The sequence below is a fragment of the Atractosteus spatula genome, chromosome 1 (assembly GCF_055471065.1).
Source record: "Atractosteus spatula isolate fAtrSpa1 chromosome 1, fAtrSpa1.hap1, whole genome shotgun sequence".
NCBI lineage: Eukaryota > Metazoa > Chordata > Actinopteri > Semionotiformes > Lepisosteidae > Atractosteus > Atractosteus spatula.
In genome coordinates, this window is record NC_142706.1 from 54,711,422 (window position 1) to 54,725,707 (window position 14,286).

General features: G+C 37.3%; 1 protein-coding gene across 5 annotated transcripts in view; it reads left to right on the top strand.

The window, feature by feature from the left end:
- Nucleotides 1-503: 503 nt before the first annotated feature.
- tmem131l (transmembrane 131 like) overlaps nt 504-14,286 on the top strand; it is a 54,961-nt gene continuing 41,178 nt past the window's right edge. For all 5 annotated transcript variants that reach the window (XM_088911160.1, XM_088911173.1, XM_088911180.1 and 2 more), the window contains exons 1-3: nt 504-659; nt 1,351-1,418; nt 4,642-4,685. In XM_088911160.1, the coding sequence (XP_088767286.1) occupies nt 536-659; nt 1,351-1,418; nt 4,642-4,685 (236 nt within the window). In that variant the 5' untranslated portion in view covers nt 504-535. The remainder of the gene's footprint in view (nt 660-1,350; nt 1,419-4,641; nt 4,686-14,286) is intronic.

Consider the following 14,286-nt stretch of genomic DNA (forward strand, 5'->3'; position numbering starts at 1 on the left):
CAAAAGAATGGAAGGTGTCATTACTACTTTTTTGAAGTCAACGCTATTTAAATTTAGATGAAAAAGCTAAACTTAGCGTCAGTTTAACATTGAATTTGAAGGGATTATTTATAGCCATCTTTCTAGGTGAAACCAAAAGATAAGAAAAGGAAACGGTTTTCTCAAGGCGGTTTTTAAACAAAGAGACAAAGAACTGTGTAAGCAGTGTACGTTTCCATGCGACTCCAACTGACTGCTGCCGCGGTCGTTCAGAAAGGCCATGTGTTCAATTTGTCTCATTGCGTGTAGTTTCTGGACGGTACTCTTTATAGAGGTTCTACCATTCTCGCAATAAATCTATATCTCACTGGAGAGTCTCTGCTTTGTCTATACGGATGCACACTTTCAGGGAACCTCACTGCTAAGCTTTCGTCAGCACCGACGAGTCCGCACAGTGCGAGAGAGGGCGAGGAAAGAGAGGGAGGGTGTGTGAGAGACGAGGAGGGAGGGGGCCGAGAAAGCAGAACACAGCGAGGCTGGCTGCAGACAGAGCAGCATGGCGGGGCTGAGGGACTTCTATCAAGGCAGCCACTGCCACAGGAAAACATGGATAAATCTTGTATTTGGAGTGCTACAGCTGCTTTCGCCCTGCATTCGCCAAGGAGGGGCTCAGCTACAAGGTTGGGGAGATCAGCTTCGTTTTAAAAAAGCTCGTCCGCGGTTAACGCTAACGAGAAAAGAGCGGATTGCCAACCCCGTCGATTTGACAAACCAGTGTATCTGAAGACAGAAGTCGTTTTGCGAAGAGGAGAATGTTTCAGTTACCTCTTCTTGGGATGTTGTTTTCTATAAATATTTAATATTTCATACCGTTCATTGTTTTCCAGTTGATCCTGTTTTGATTTCGAAGTTACCAGGCATTTTACCGTCTTCCTTTTGAACAAATTGGTATTGTTCGCAGCGTAGTTTCCTGTGTTGATAAATCATCTGTAGAAACGTTTTTTTTTTCTGTGCAACAGACCATTAATATTAGGTTTTAGGGCAAATGCATACGAATATTTAAAGGGTCCAAAAAAAGTTGGAGTGCTATTTTGAAGGCATTCTTTTAGTGAAGCGTTTTAAAATTTATTGATGAAGAGAACCATTTTTTTCCGTATGTAAAGGTTCTCTTTTTTTATCCTGAAAAGCAAAACTAAGGTTGAATATTAACTATATGACCATATTAGAACACACACACGCTTGCCCAGCCGACTGTAAGAGACATAACCAAAAGGTTTCTCTTTTACAGGGCTTACTTCCTGATTCTTTATTTTCCCCTTTGCTGGGTTTCATGTTTTTACGCTGCGAATTCTTTTTGTTTTCTCAACCAAGCTCTTGCTCAGATGTCCAGCGTGGTGGAGGTCTGGCAGGCAGATGAAGAGCTCTTAGTCTCCACACAGGTGAGAGAACCTAACTACAACTTTTTCAACTTTGCTTTCTTGCTGTTACCTGTAATTACTTGAGTGCCGAATTGTTTGCAAGGAAAGCCCCACGCAAAACCCATGGTTGCGTGGTTCACTCTCGAAATCTGTGGTAGCATGTGAATTCAGATGGTGCTCTGAATCTTTGACCTCCTAGCATCGTGCATTTAATTTTCGTCAGGTTTGAGTCGTTGCTAGTAGGTACCTAGTATACAGTGGTTCTAAGTAACAGTATTACTGTTTTTTGGTCTGTGATCACTGCTTGCTACACGTGGGGCTTTGATGATTGGAAGAAGAACCGGCGGGAAGAGTTCACAGGGGCTCAGTCACCGTGCACCTTAAATATTGGCCATGTGGCCTGGTCTAGCAAGTTGCTGTTAGTTGGCATTAAAATACGATGGACTGTGCAAGGTTAATGTTGGGCTGTCTTGGAGCGGATGTTAACAGATACGCAGTAGTTGCGGGCCATATATTGTCCAGACCCGGGTCTATAGGCAAATTATAACCAGTCACACGGGTTGGGTTTTTGAAGTTAGTTTTTGGATGACAGTGCACAGCACTCGTGGGAAGCTGTTTTGTAGTCTGGTATTTTCCAGTACATTTGACTTGATTGAGTTGACACGCAGCTTGTGCAATTTTAGTTTTTGGGCAGTAACAATTTTATCATAAAGGTTTGTTTGAGTGTAAAAGTGGTTAGAAATTTAAACCACCTGAATGTGTCTGGATTTTATTAAACAACCAATAATACCCAAGACAGAGGTACAATACATTACACAATGGTGTTGAATTAAGTGTTTGTGAAAATGTTCAGTGCAAGACATGCTAATGGATGATATTCTTTATTAGGTTCAGGTGTTTTTTTTTTCTCAGAGCATCACATGTATATCACATTTCTATCTTTAAAGTTTTGATGCTTTTAATTTTTAGTTTGAAGCAGTTATTCCTCAAGATTTATAAACTCAGTTTGTGATTGGGGATTTAAAATTGTTTACCTTTGTAATCCCAAACCACGCAGTATTCTGAGTGTTGTACTGCAAAATCTTTCCAGGCCGTTCTTCAGATTTTTCAATGGCACAAAAAAATGAAGCTTGTGGAACCTTTTATACAAGGAGTTTTGGCATAGTTCTTGGCATTAATATCTTATGCCTTGCCTCCTTAATCAGGGTTTTCAAGATCATGTGTATTGAAAAGAAATAACAAAAGTTTTGTCTTGAAGGCAGCACTACATCTTTGTTAAACAGTTATGTTTAACTCAGGATTAAATGAAGGAATGAAATAAAAAAGGCTGTGTATTGTTGGCAGTGTTAGAGAAACATGGAACTGTGAACTCAATGTTTTGTTAGTTACAGCCAGTAAAGCTGAAAAGCATGGATTTTCATGTGTGGGGATGTCCAGTTACTTGAAAATACAGATGCTGTGTCTGTCATTGTGTTAGTAATGCAATAGTGTCTTGATGCATGAAACATTTCTGTGCTAAAAAGACTCTTAAAAAGAATATGCAGTGAAAAGTTCCTAATGTTCCTAATGTGTGCAACGGGCTATTTTAAACATGACATACCTTGAACAGGGTTAGGCAGTTATAATCCACAATATCTTTGAGTGCCCCCTTATTTGTGTCGATTTTGATCATTTGCATACCCGAACACAACACAACAGTTTGTGTTCTAGTGTTTCTTTTTAGAGAGATTGACAGTGGTTTCCCTGAAGGAGCTTGCAAAGTGTGCCACATGCAGGATAGTTAATGAAAATGTGAGGCTGTGTATGTAGTCACGACAGATTAGGTAATAATGCAGTAAGTGAAAGGAAAAGTATTAAACTCTTAACAGAATCTCATAGCTGTTACATCTTGTAACGTTAAATTCCTAGGAGCTATTTTCAAGATGACGAGAAGCTCACTTAAAATGATTATTCCCCATTTAATTATTAAATGGTTTTTAAAACTAAAAGAGGCAAACACGAAAATAGCAGTCCAATCTTAATGATCATTATAATTATGATGTCACTTCATCTTGAACGGATATCTACTCTCTAGGTGTTGATTTAATTCCAGTTGACTTAGTTAACATTTTCAGTGGATTTTAAAGTCTTTTTAAAGGGCAACACATTTAATATCAAATGTGATTTTTATGTGGTAATCAGATATATATATATAGCACATCTAAGTTACATTCCTGCATCCAAAAAGGGTATTAAACATGTTGGAACGCTGAAGGACATTTGGTTAAAATGAGACACAAAGTGGTTGGAATTCACCTGCTGTTAGTATTGGGCAATTATACATCTCAGTAGTGTTATTGTCTGATAATATTGACAGGGGCAGTGGGAGTCAGATTAGTTGGTTTTACAGAAGGATGTTAAGCTAAAGTGGCAACAGCATTTCTGGCTTTGTCAAGCACGTTTCCTGAAAAAGAGGCTTTATTCTTGAGCACATATCTTCCACCTTCAAACCACTTACAATATCCCACAGAATAGGCACTTTGAAACACTTGGATGTTAGATATGTATTGTTTTGAAAGATAGAAACTGTGTTCTTATAACTTTTCATTGCATCATTGTTTTTGTAATTTGGATAGTTTGTAAGTCAGGTAATTCATGAAAAGATATGAGAAGCACAATATCTAGAAATACCTTTTGTGTACACACTCCGTCTGCTCACAGACTTATGTAAATAAAGATGTTTTGATGTTGGCAGTGTCATTTTTCCATGCCTAGTAGTTGTAGGCTTGTGTGTCTGTATTTGGACTTGTGCTGCAGTTCATTGTGGATTTAATTCATGGTTAAGTCTGCATCTGTACTGGAGCTGTAAATCTATTTGTGTGGTACAGCAATGTTTTATTGTAAACCCTTTACTATATAGCTTCATACTGTACATCAGCCATTTTATTGTTAAACAAGTACTGAAACATTATGTTTTGTTAATATCCAGTGTATACTGCACTGGTAATCATTACTCCTTAATTTTTAAATATTAGTAAATGATTGTGGTAAATATTCTGAACAGTTGTAATATTTAATTAAATATCAGCATGTGCATATGCTGTGTTTTTCATTCTTTCCCTAGGTTAGAATCTTTAATAGGATGCTGCATCATGGGCTTAAATGTGACATTTTGTTGTTTGCTACACATAACTGGAGTTTTTTAATTCTTTGAGTTTCAGTGCCCTTGGATTTTTAATTCATTCTGCATCCATGTTTTTTTCAGGCTGAAGGAGAGCACAGCCCGGAAGGACTTCCACAGCAAGAGAGGTGAGGCCGTTCAGAAGTCTTTGCATTGTCTGCTGGTGGCAGTAGCAGGAAAGAGAAAAAGCAGTAACTTCTTTTTTTTGTGATGGAGTGAGGCATGGAAGGTTATACAGCCCAGGTCTGCATTCCTGACTGCTAAGTTTAGAACTGCGTGAAAGAGAATAGTCACCAGGGATCTCTGACGTGCTTGTGGTGCTTTACACTCAAGAGCCGAACATTTAGAGTCAAGTCAGAAAACGGAATATTTAAGCATAACTTATTTTATCTCAAGCGTGTGCCTCTTGGAGTTGTGCATGTATATGTGAGATTTATTTCTGTTCAAAACAACCTGTTGCTCTGTAAACAAGCAGGTTTTGCCATGCTAAGGGCAAATTGATATGCTGATAGTTTTTCTTTGTTTGTTTCTGGTCAGTTCTAGCAAGAAAAGGTGAAATAAGAACATTCTATTTGTCAAAAAGCCAAGCAGGAAATAAGAAATCAACACATGCAGCCAGCATTTCATTGAATTAAAATAGGTTTAGATGTAGAGTCTCAGTTCATACATAGCTTTCTACCAGGGTGCTTGCAATAGATACAAGTGAGCTTTTGAGAAACAGCAGTGTAATTAAAAGGTGATCATGCTCCACGATGTCCTTGATCAACACGAGAAAGGATAACTGCAAGTTGTAGTGGCAAAACAGGAGCAAAAACTTATACTATAGTAGTAAAATGACTCGGTATGAAGCAGGCTGTCATTAAACTGGACTTGTGTTTTGTGGGCCGTCTATCAGTCACTTACCTTCTGGTGCTAAGGTTATCAGCATCTTAACTTGATGCTGTCAGTCTCTGTGTGTAAGGCTGTTGCCCTCTCAATATGAGGTCATAGCTGCTGGAGACTCCAGCTTTTTAGGAATGCGTGGCTGCTGCTTGACATATGAAATTGGTTCTGCGACTGTACTTCTGTTTTCTTTCATGTTCCAAGAGTTAGGGTAAAACCTTAAGTATGCTGTAATTAAAGTCATCTGACTTTTGTCTAAAAACAAAATATTAAGATTTGAGCAATTTCCAACAGCTCCATGTTGCTCTAGTGAATTGACATGTAGAAAAACAAATAAGCAGAAAGGATGTTTTGTTCCACCCCATCAAGATTAGTAGTTGTTGGTAATTTTGAAGTTCCCTGTAGTGACTTCTACTGTAACTGACATGATTGCAAATTCTTTAGTAGGCCTTAGTTTCAAGGTAACAATGCTGTTTGGATAAGAGCGAATTAGTTTGTCACACGACATGGTTCCCACCCTGCTATCTTCTCAATACAGGACCCTGGTGTTCACTACTTTTCACAATTTGTTCAACTAATAGATAGGTTGCACTAGAGTTGAAAGAGTCACAGTCTTGTGTGGTATATTATCAGCACAGTGCAGGACTCCTCATGTTATGTTAGATCAGGTGAATACACCTAAATAATCTTTTATGAAAAGTTTAAAAAAAAAACTAAAACAAAACATTCTTTTGGAAAAGTGAAATAGTTTAGTTTAGTGGTTTGAAATGGTGGAGTAAACAAGTTATTTATTCTTTAAACTTTAAAGTATCATTGTGGGATTAAAGCCATAACTAGTTAAAGCAGAGAATATGTGCAAATATGTGTAGAATATGTGTAGTTGATGTTTTGTAATTGTATTGAGTCTTGGTAATTATATTATCTAATAAAGGTGCATTTTGACAGAAGCCTGCAGTACCAGATGTCTTCGTCATCATATTCTTATTTTTCAGGTAGCTTAGGTACTAGAAAGCTGAAGCATCTGGGAGTAAAGTAATTGATAGTTTTCACATGCAAACTAATTATTATATTATGTGATTTTGAAAGCACATTTGGTGGTTTACATAGGAGTCAGGTTACATATTTAATTTATTTGGCTGCTTTTGCATATTCCCCTGGTTTCTTCTGTGGCAGGCATCTACAATATTACTGTTAGTATTCAGCTGAAGAGCAGTCAACAAAGCAGTAGAATGGAAAATGGATCAACTTCAGTATTAGAAATGCTGATTGCTTTTCTTGCACATGGGAAAGTATTTTGCAGTGGTCTCAAATAAATCTCCATTTGAGTGGTCCTAAAATGTATAGAACTGTGCAGGTGGATCCATGTAAAATATGCAACATTTTAAACAAAATTATACAGTTAAGGTATTTGAAATGGATAAAACCAAAGAGCTTTTATGTAATGGCTTTATAAAGCCACTCCTCTTTCTCCTTTTTAAAAGTTAAATGATTGAAATATGGTTCTAGGAAAGGTGTAATTTGCTCAGCTTGCAGCATGTTAGAATGAACGTGTCATATCTTCAAGAATGTGGTGATTGCGGACAGGTGAACATGGGTGATCAGAATATTTTAAGATTTTAATTTTGTATTTTTGTAACGACGTGTTCTCTAGCATAAAGACTAAATTATGGTTGGGTATTATCAAAAAATAAATACACGCTTGTGAAAAAGACTCTACAAACCTTCCCTCAGCCAGCTGCCAAAACCACAATAACAGATCTGTGGCATCAGTGATAATACTAGTCGTATGTTTGGTGGATTTATTATTCTTTAAGTGTACCTGTGTATCTAGTAATTGTTCAAATGAGATACATGCATCAGGATTTTTGTGAATTTACTCTAGTTAAAAAAAGTATCCTTAAAGCATTTCTGCAGTGTAGTATTTTACAGCAAAACTGTGCAAATTGCAAATAGTTACAAATGAGAGAAGAACATTCAGCCCTATCTACCTTGTTTTTTTCAGTAGTTAATTTATCCAAGGTTCTCGTCTAGTTTCTTGAAGAAGAAAATAGTTTTTGATGTAGCTGGTAAGCTTGTTCCTTATTCCCAAAGCAATTGGTGAAAAGATGTAAATGGTCCCTCCTCTTTTCAGTTTTGAATGTAGTTCTACTTAGTCTCCAGTTGTGCCGTATTGCTTGTGTTTCTTTCTTAAATTCTGAAAGTTTCTGTTGCCTTGATACCTTAGAGGTTTGAACACCTTGTAGTCTCTGTTGAAGCCTAAAAAGGTTCAATTCTTACATCCTGACAATGTAGAACAGCTTTGAGCTCAGGAATGTGTGTTGTTGCTCTTCTTGGTACTAATTCTAACGCAGCAGTATCTTTCTTGTAATTTGACGACCAAAATTATATTCTAATCGAGGTTTTACTAGTACATTGTACAGTATTAATCTCTTCAATCTGTTTTCCATTTTATATAGTTTGTTTTTACTACTAGCATGCACCATCCTGCACTTGTTGACAAAATATATCTCCTTAGTATCTGCCCAGTCCTGAATTTAATCTGTCCTTCTGAAATTCTTTTGCAGCTTGAACAATGTTTTCTGATTTGACCAGTTTGGTATAATCTGCAAAACTTTCTAGTTTACTAGCTGTAACTGAATCTACTGTAAATGATTGATATAAATTAGAAAGAGCTGTGCTGTAGGGTCTTGTGTACACGCGAGACAGTTTGACAACTATTAGTGGCTAATTTAAAGACTGAAGTACTGTGTGAGTGGAGCTGATATGGTGTCAGTGGTCGGCAGATAGACTGACTGTAAGCATCTGTAGAGAGAGAGCTGCAGTGCTTCTCATCTCCCAAAATAAAAGCTGACTTCTCTGAATCAGTGTGGGATAAAACATACATTTATATGCATAAAGCATCCAACGAGAACCCACTTTAAACGTGCTTTGTCGCTTGTCATGTGGAGTATCCTAGAAGATTTACATCTGTGAGTATTGATACAAAATCCATTCGCTGATTGAAATGGAGCGACAGGAACTCAAGAGAGTATAATGAAATCAGCGAATGAGCAATTTCCACATTTGTGGAGGTATGCATCCCATTTCGTAAGAAAAATAAGACAGAAGGGGAGAGAAGCTAGTATCAGGTGGATAAAGGAACTAAAATATATTGTCCAATCCTAACAAATTGACAAAACATAAAGCCAGACAAATTTGCTTCACTTCGGTAACTATAAACAGGAATGCTAAGGAAAGACGTGGTTTGTTTTGAGCAGCAGACATTGTGCTGTCGTCCTGCAGCCGAGATGGCTGACATTCAAGTTGTAGATAGGCTCCCAGTAAATAAAACATTTTGACATTGGCATAAACAGTGCACTCTTATTGTGTAACGGATTTAAAGACCTTGTGGAAAAGAATTGACAGAAGGAATAAATGCATGGCTTTCTCAGGAGTCCTGCCTACACTCAGCAACTGTGATCAGCTGGAAATGGTCATCTGAAAACTGCATGAGTGCAGACATGGTGTGCTGAAGCAGGATTCAGCATGCTCTGTCACTGGAAAGCTTTCTGTTGCAAAGGCTAGCCAGTACAAGCTTGATGGATTACTACTAAGTGAGATTGGTATATGGAGAATCTGTATGGGTTGGACTAAAAAAGTCTCATATGATAGATGATGGAAGGATGCATTGTTAGGGGTCTGTCACTGAACACCAAATTCAGATGTTAATTATAATGCAGGCTTGTATAATTAAATCAGAGATATGCAGTATGCGTAAAGGGAGAAAAGGTTGTTATAGGAGTTCATTTTCTTTGGATAGATTGGGGAAAAAACATAAAGGTTGTTGAGAACTTAAAAAAAGGGGTAAGCATGGGTTATTTTTACTACTACTACTATATTATACTGTGTATATATATATACAGTATGACAAGTTTTATCTCTAGGAATGCCAGAGTAGACATGGAGATTTGCATCATTCACCTGTGAACTACAGGCCCACTGTACAAGAGATCTGGCAAGGAAGAGAGAAGTTGAATCAAGGGGGGTCTTTATGAAGCCCAATATATTGACACTTTGACTTTCCACTATTTCCAACATCTTAATGAACAATTAAGATTGAATTGTGCGTGCAAGAACGGGCAACCGAATTTTGTCAGATGTCTAGGTTTCTGACGTTTTGTACTGATGTTTTCCTTTTGAGTCAGTAACACTCAAGCACACTCTCAACATCAATAAAAAGAAGTTAGTAAGCTAAGGCACCCAGTGGCATGCAACTTGCCAAAGGTTACTGACCTTAAGATTTCAGGAAAGCAAACCAAGAAGAATTAAAACTTACCTTAAGAAAAGTAGGATGGGATATGATGGATCTGGTACAGAATGTATAGCAAAAGTTTGACTTTTACCCCTGTTTGAGGCTAAGAAACATTAATACCACAAATAAGTATATCAATGTTTGGGAATCGCCTACAAAAATGGTTTGCTGAATTAATTTAGAAAAATATTAGGAGAACAAAAGCATTTTAAAAGTGGTTAAAAAGAACAGTAATTCCAGTATGTCCAGTCTGGACATAAAGGTAAAAGTTAGGGTGACAAAAATGGGAATAGTGGAATTATTAAATTAAGTTTTCACTCCAGGAAGTTATATCGATGAAGAAATTAACAACATGTATCAGGTTAAGATAAGAAAGTTCTACATGAGATTATGTATGCATTGAAGAGGTGGAAGTGTTGCAGATATTTGAAGAACTTAAGATAAATCTCAGTGTCTGATGGTATTCTACTGATTATACTTAAGGAAACGAGATATTATTCTATAGCCATAAATGGGTAACAAAACTAAACTAAGCAATTATTGATCTTCTTTGTATAATATGAATGTAAGGTAATGAAAATCATTGAAATTAAAATAGTATGACAGGAGTATTCTGGGGTATGATTACCCTGTTAGAATTCTTCAAACAAGCAACAGCAGTAATATACAGTATATCCTATTTCATGTTTGCTTTCTTAATACATGGAACTGTGGTCACTGTACAGTGTGGCTCTGAAATAATTTTGTAACTGTACAGTTATAAAGTTAAATTTCAAAACAAAGTATGCAATTCCAGGAAAGTGCAATGGGCTGGGTCTTAAGAGAAGTAAGGTGGGATCAAATGGTTATAGGATCAATAGAGAATTGATGGAGATATTCTGTATTCTTTTGCATTCATCCCAAGAGTAAGCAAATCGAAGGCTAGTAAGTTTTCGGCCCAAATGGATGGATAACTTAAATCATTAAAATATATGAAGGAAGAAGATCATTCAAAATATGATTTAAAAAAGTATACAGTGAAACAGAAGAGTGTAATGAACTGTGAGCACATGTAAAAAGGATACAAGACCGAGCGGAAAGAATGGCAGTGGAGGCTAAATAAAGACAATAAACTGTAAAGGACAAAGTAATAGTCACAAAGATAAAAATGGGAATCTTTTAGATGATAAAAGGGAAATGTCTAATGCATTAAATATTTCCGTCAGGTGATCATTAAGAAATATATCAGCAATGTGCCTCTGGGCTGAGGAAAGACAGTTCTGGATTAAAGTATCATAGCCCAGAAGAGTTACAGGTGCTAAAAGCACTTAAGATAAATGTATCACCAGGGTCTGATGCTATTTTGCTGTGTGTACTCAAGAGAGTATTTATAGGCTGTTACCAAAACACTTTCAACACTCATTCAGGCTGGGTAGTACCCATTGATTGGAAAGCTACTTATATTGCACCCACCCAAAAACAGGGTGATAAAGCCAAATTAGGCCTCTGTAGTTGTATGCCAGTAGGATTCTAGGAAATAGCATGGATTTAGCAAAGGTATGTCTTGCTTAACATGTTAGCAACAACAGTAATAGAAACAAAAGGAGTATAAAAGAGTGTAAAGTAGCAAATTTCAGAAGGATTTTGATCAGGTTTTTGTGAATGCCCACAAGCATTCAATAATTAATTACTGCAAGTAACGGGCAGAAGGCGGAGTACACCCTGGATGGGACGCCAGTCCATTGCAGGGCAGGCATACGGACTCAAACACACTTATCCTACCAGTTTGTGTTTGAACTGTGAGAGCAAACTGGAGCTCCCCAAGGAAACCCACATGAAGGGGGGAGAATATACAAACTCCACACAGATAGCACTCCAGGTCTGGAATCGAACCCAGGGCCCCACTGCCCCAGAGGCAGTAATGCTAACCACTGCGCCACTGTTCCACCCTTTCCTAATCTATATCAATTATATAGATTCTGGTGTACTTGATAAACTGGGCATGTTTGCAGATGATAGCAAACTAGGAGGATCAGTAAATACTGCAGTGGCTGCAAAAGAAGTTGAAATGAAGGCTGGGCACAAGGTCTGACAGATGAAATTTAATGCAGATAGGTACAGAGTGCTACAAAGAAGTGTTTGTGGGTAGTAAAACCATACTTTAAATGACAATTTGGGAAATGCTGATCTTGTAGAAGCTACCCATGTATTTATGTTGGCACCTTTTTTTCATCTTTTAGACAATGTAGGGGAGCCGTAAAAATGGCATACAGAATATTTGCAATATTTACAGGTTTACAATGCCCTAGTAGGACCTCATTCAGAATATTGCGTTCCGTTTTGGGCAGGTATCAGTCCAGAGAAGAGCAAGCAGGTACAGTCCCAGACTCACCAGAATGGAATAAAGGAGCACTTGAAGCCCTGTACAGAAAAGACAGACAGGACCTGATTCAAGTATTCACAATCTTCAGAGGTATTCACAGTTAACCCTGTTGACTTCTTTAAAGTCAGCAATGAAATATGAGCCAGAGGACAAAAATGGAAGCTAAGGGGAAGTGCATTTAAAACCGAGAACAGGAAAAACTTCTTCACACTAAAATGAGTTTGGAACAAACTACCCTGCTCTATTGTCAAAGCTGATACAATACCTTATTTTAAGAAAATGCTAGATGAAATCCTCTAATGAATTATCAGGGAAAAAGCAATCTTTTTTTACACATGTAAACATAAATTCACTTTCAAATAAGACGTTAGGATTAAGACCAATTCTGTGGATTCTGATCTACTAAATGTCAGTTTTATTTGCCCTTTTTTAATTCATTTTTGCAGCAATACTCATATTTGAAGATGCCTGAAGGTGGTATCCAAGATAGATTTCAGTCTTAAAGAAATGTATATGAAAAAGGAGCCAATATACTGTAGGTGCTCCTTACAACATGTGCAGTATAGGCTTTGTGTGTGTGCAGGGTGATGGGCCTTGGAACAAAAACAACTGGTAGACAATATAAAACAACTGCAGTAAAAACATTTCAGAAAGTATCTGTAGACATTACGAAATTTCTTGCTTTATGAAATGCTTAATGCTTATTGTTGCAAACTGTTTACAGAATGTTGTTAAATATTATACGTCTTTTTTGCTTCATTCATTTTTTTCTGATTTTCTGATCTGCATTTCACCTTCAACAGAAGAATGCTGTTTGGACACTGAGGCTGATTGAGATTGAAACATCTCTCCACTTGTCTGCTATTTTGTTTGCACCTTTCTAGCAGGATTGTGAAACACACTAGGGACAGGAATTTTGGACAGATGTAACAGGTTTCTTCGAGCATGGCCAATGTGTTAATATTGGGTTGGCTTAGCATTAATTTTGTAGAAGATCTGAAACTATATAAAACAGGACTTTTTTTCAGACTTGTTTTTTTGTGGAGATTTCTTTGAAAACTGTAATTAGTTATATACAAACTGTAACTTAAGCTTAAAGTGGCAAATTGTAGGTTATTAAGTTTACTGTTCCTCTCCCTTTGACAAGTAACCTTTTAAACTTTGTCCTTGCTGTGCCACTTTCTACTGCCATCCTGAGCAGATCACGATAATGACATCTGACAGTGAATGAATGAACTGGCAGCTATAACTGGTGATGGCTATAGAGCAGCTGTTATGTAACAGTGAACACTGAATAGAGTCAACATCATCCTCTCCGGGCCAGAAAGTCTGTTAGGCTTTTCCATTAAGTTGCAGTTTGACCAATTAACATTTTTGTGGGCACCTTCCTCTTCTGTACTCCTGTGGTACTGGTGATGGGCAGGGTGATTATTATTTGTGGAAAAGCTTCTAAAATTCTTTGGACTGGATTGCAAGCACATTGAAAGTGCTGTACTCTTATTTTTAATCTCATTGTAAAGTACTGGCTGTAGATGTTAGCCAGAGCTGATGCATGGAAGCTGTGTTTCATTGAGTTCTTAGCTTTCAAATTGTCTGGGGGGGGGGAGAAAGTTTTGACACTGTATATTTTTAACAGAACGTACACTTAAGTCTTGCCATTGACGTATCCTCATCATCTGTTGGAAATGTTCAGTGAATGAAAATGTTCTCTTCTGGAAATAGCAATCTAATTTGCCATCTGGCCTATAAACAGTATGTACTGCTACAGTCAAGGTATGCAATAATGTATCAATTTTTAGTTATTCTTGAAAAAACAAAGCTCATCACTTGGATGGTATTTAGTTTGGGGGAAGGGGCCAAAAAATGAGCTGAAATGAAAACTCCATTCATTAAGCGTTGTATATTCCGTGAATAGTTTATCTTGGATGCTTTTATATGGGAACATTCCCTTATCTCTGTTAAAGTCTGAATATAGCTGCAGTACAAGTCAGGCTCTTGAGGCATACCACAGCCTAAACATTAACTGCCTTCTTCGTGCCTAAACACTCTTTGTTCCCCTCTGAGAAAGTGAATCCCAAATTTGGCTTTGTGTGTGTACAATGGGGAAGTATTGCCAAAATGAGGAAATTGTGTGCTTTAGAGGTAGTAACCTTTTCTAGCTGTTGTCGTTCTCTTTGTAAACTGCTAAATAAGG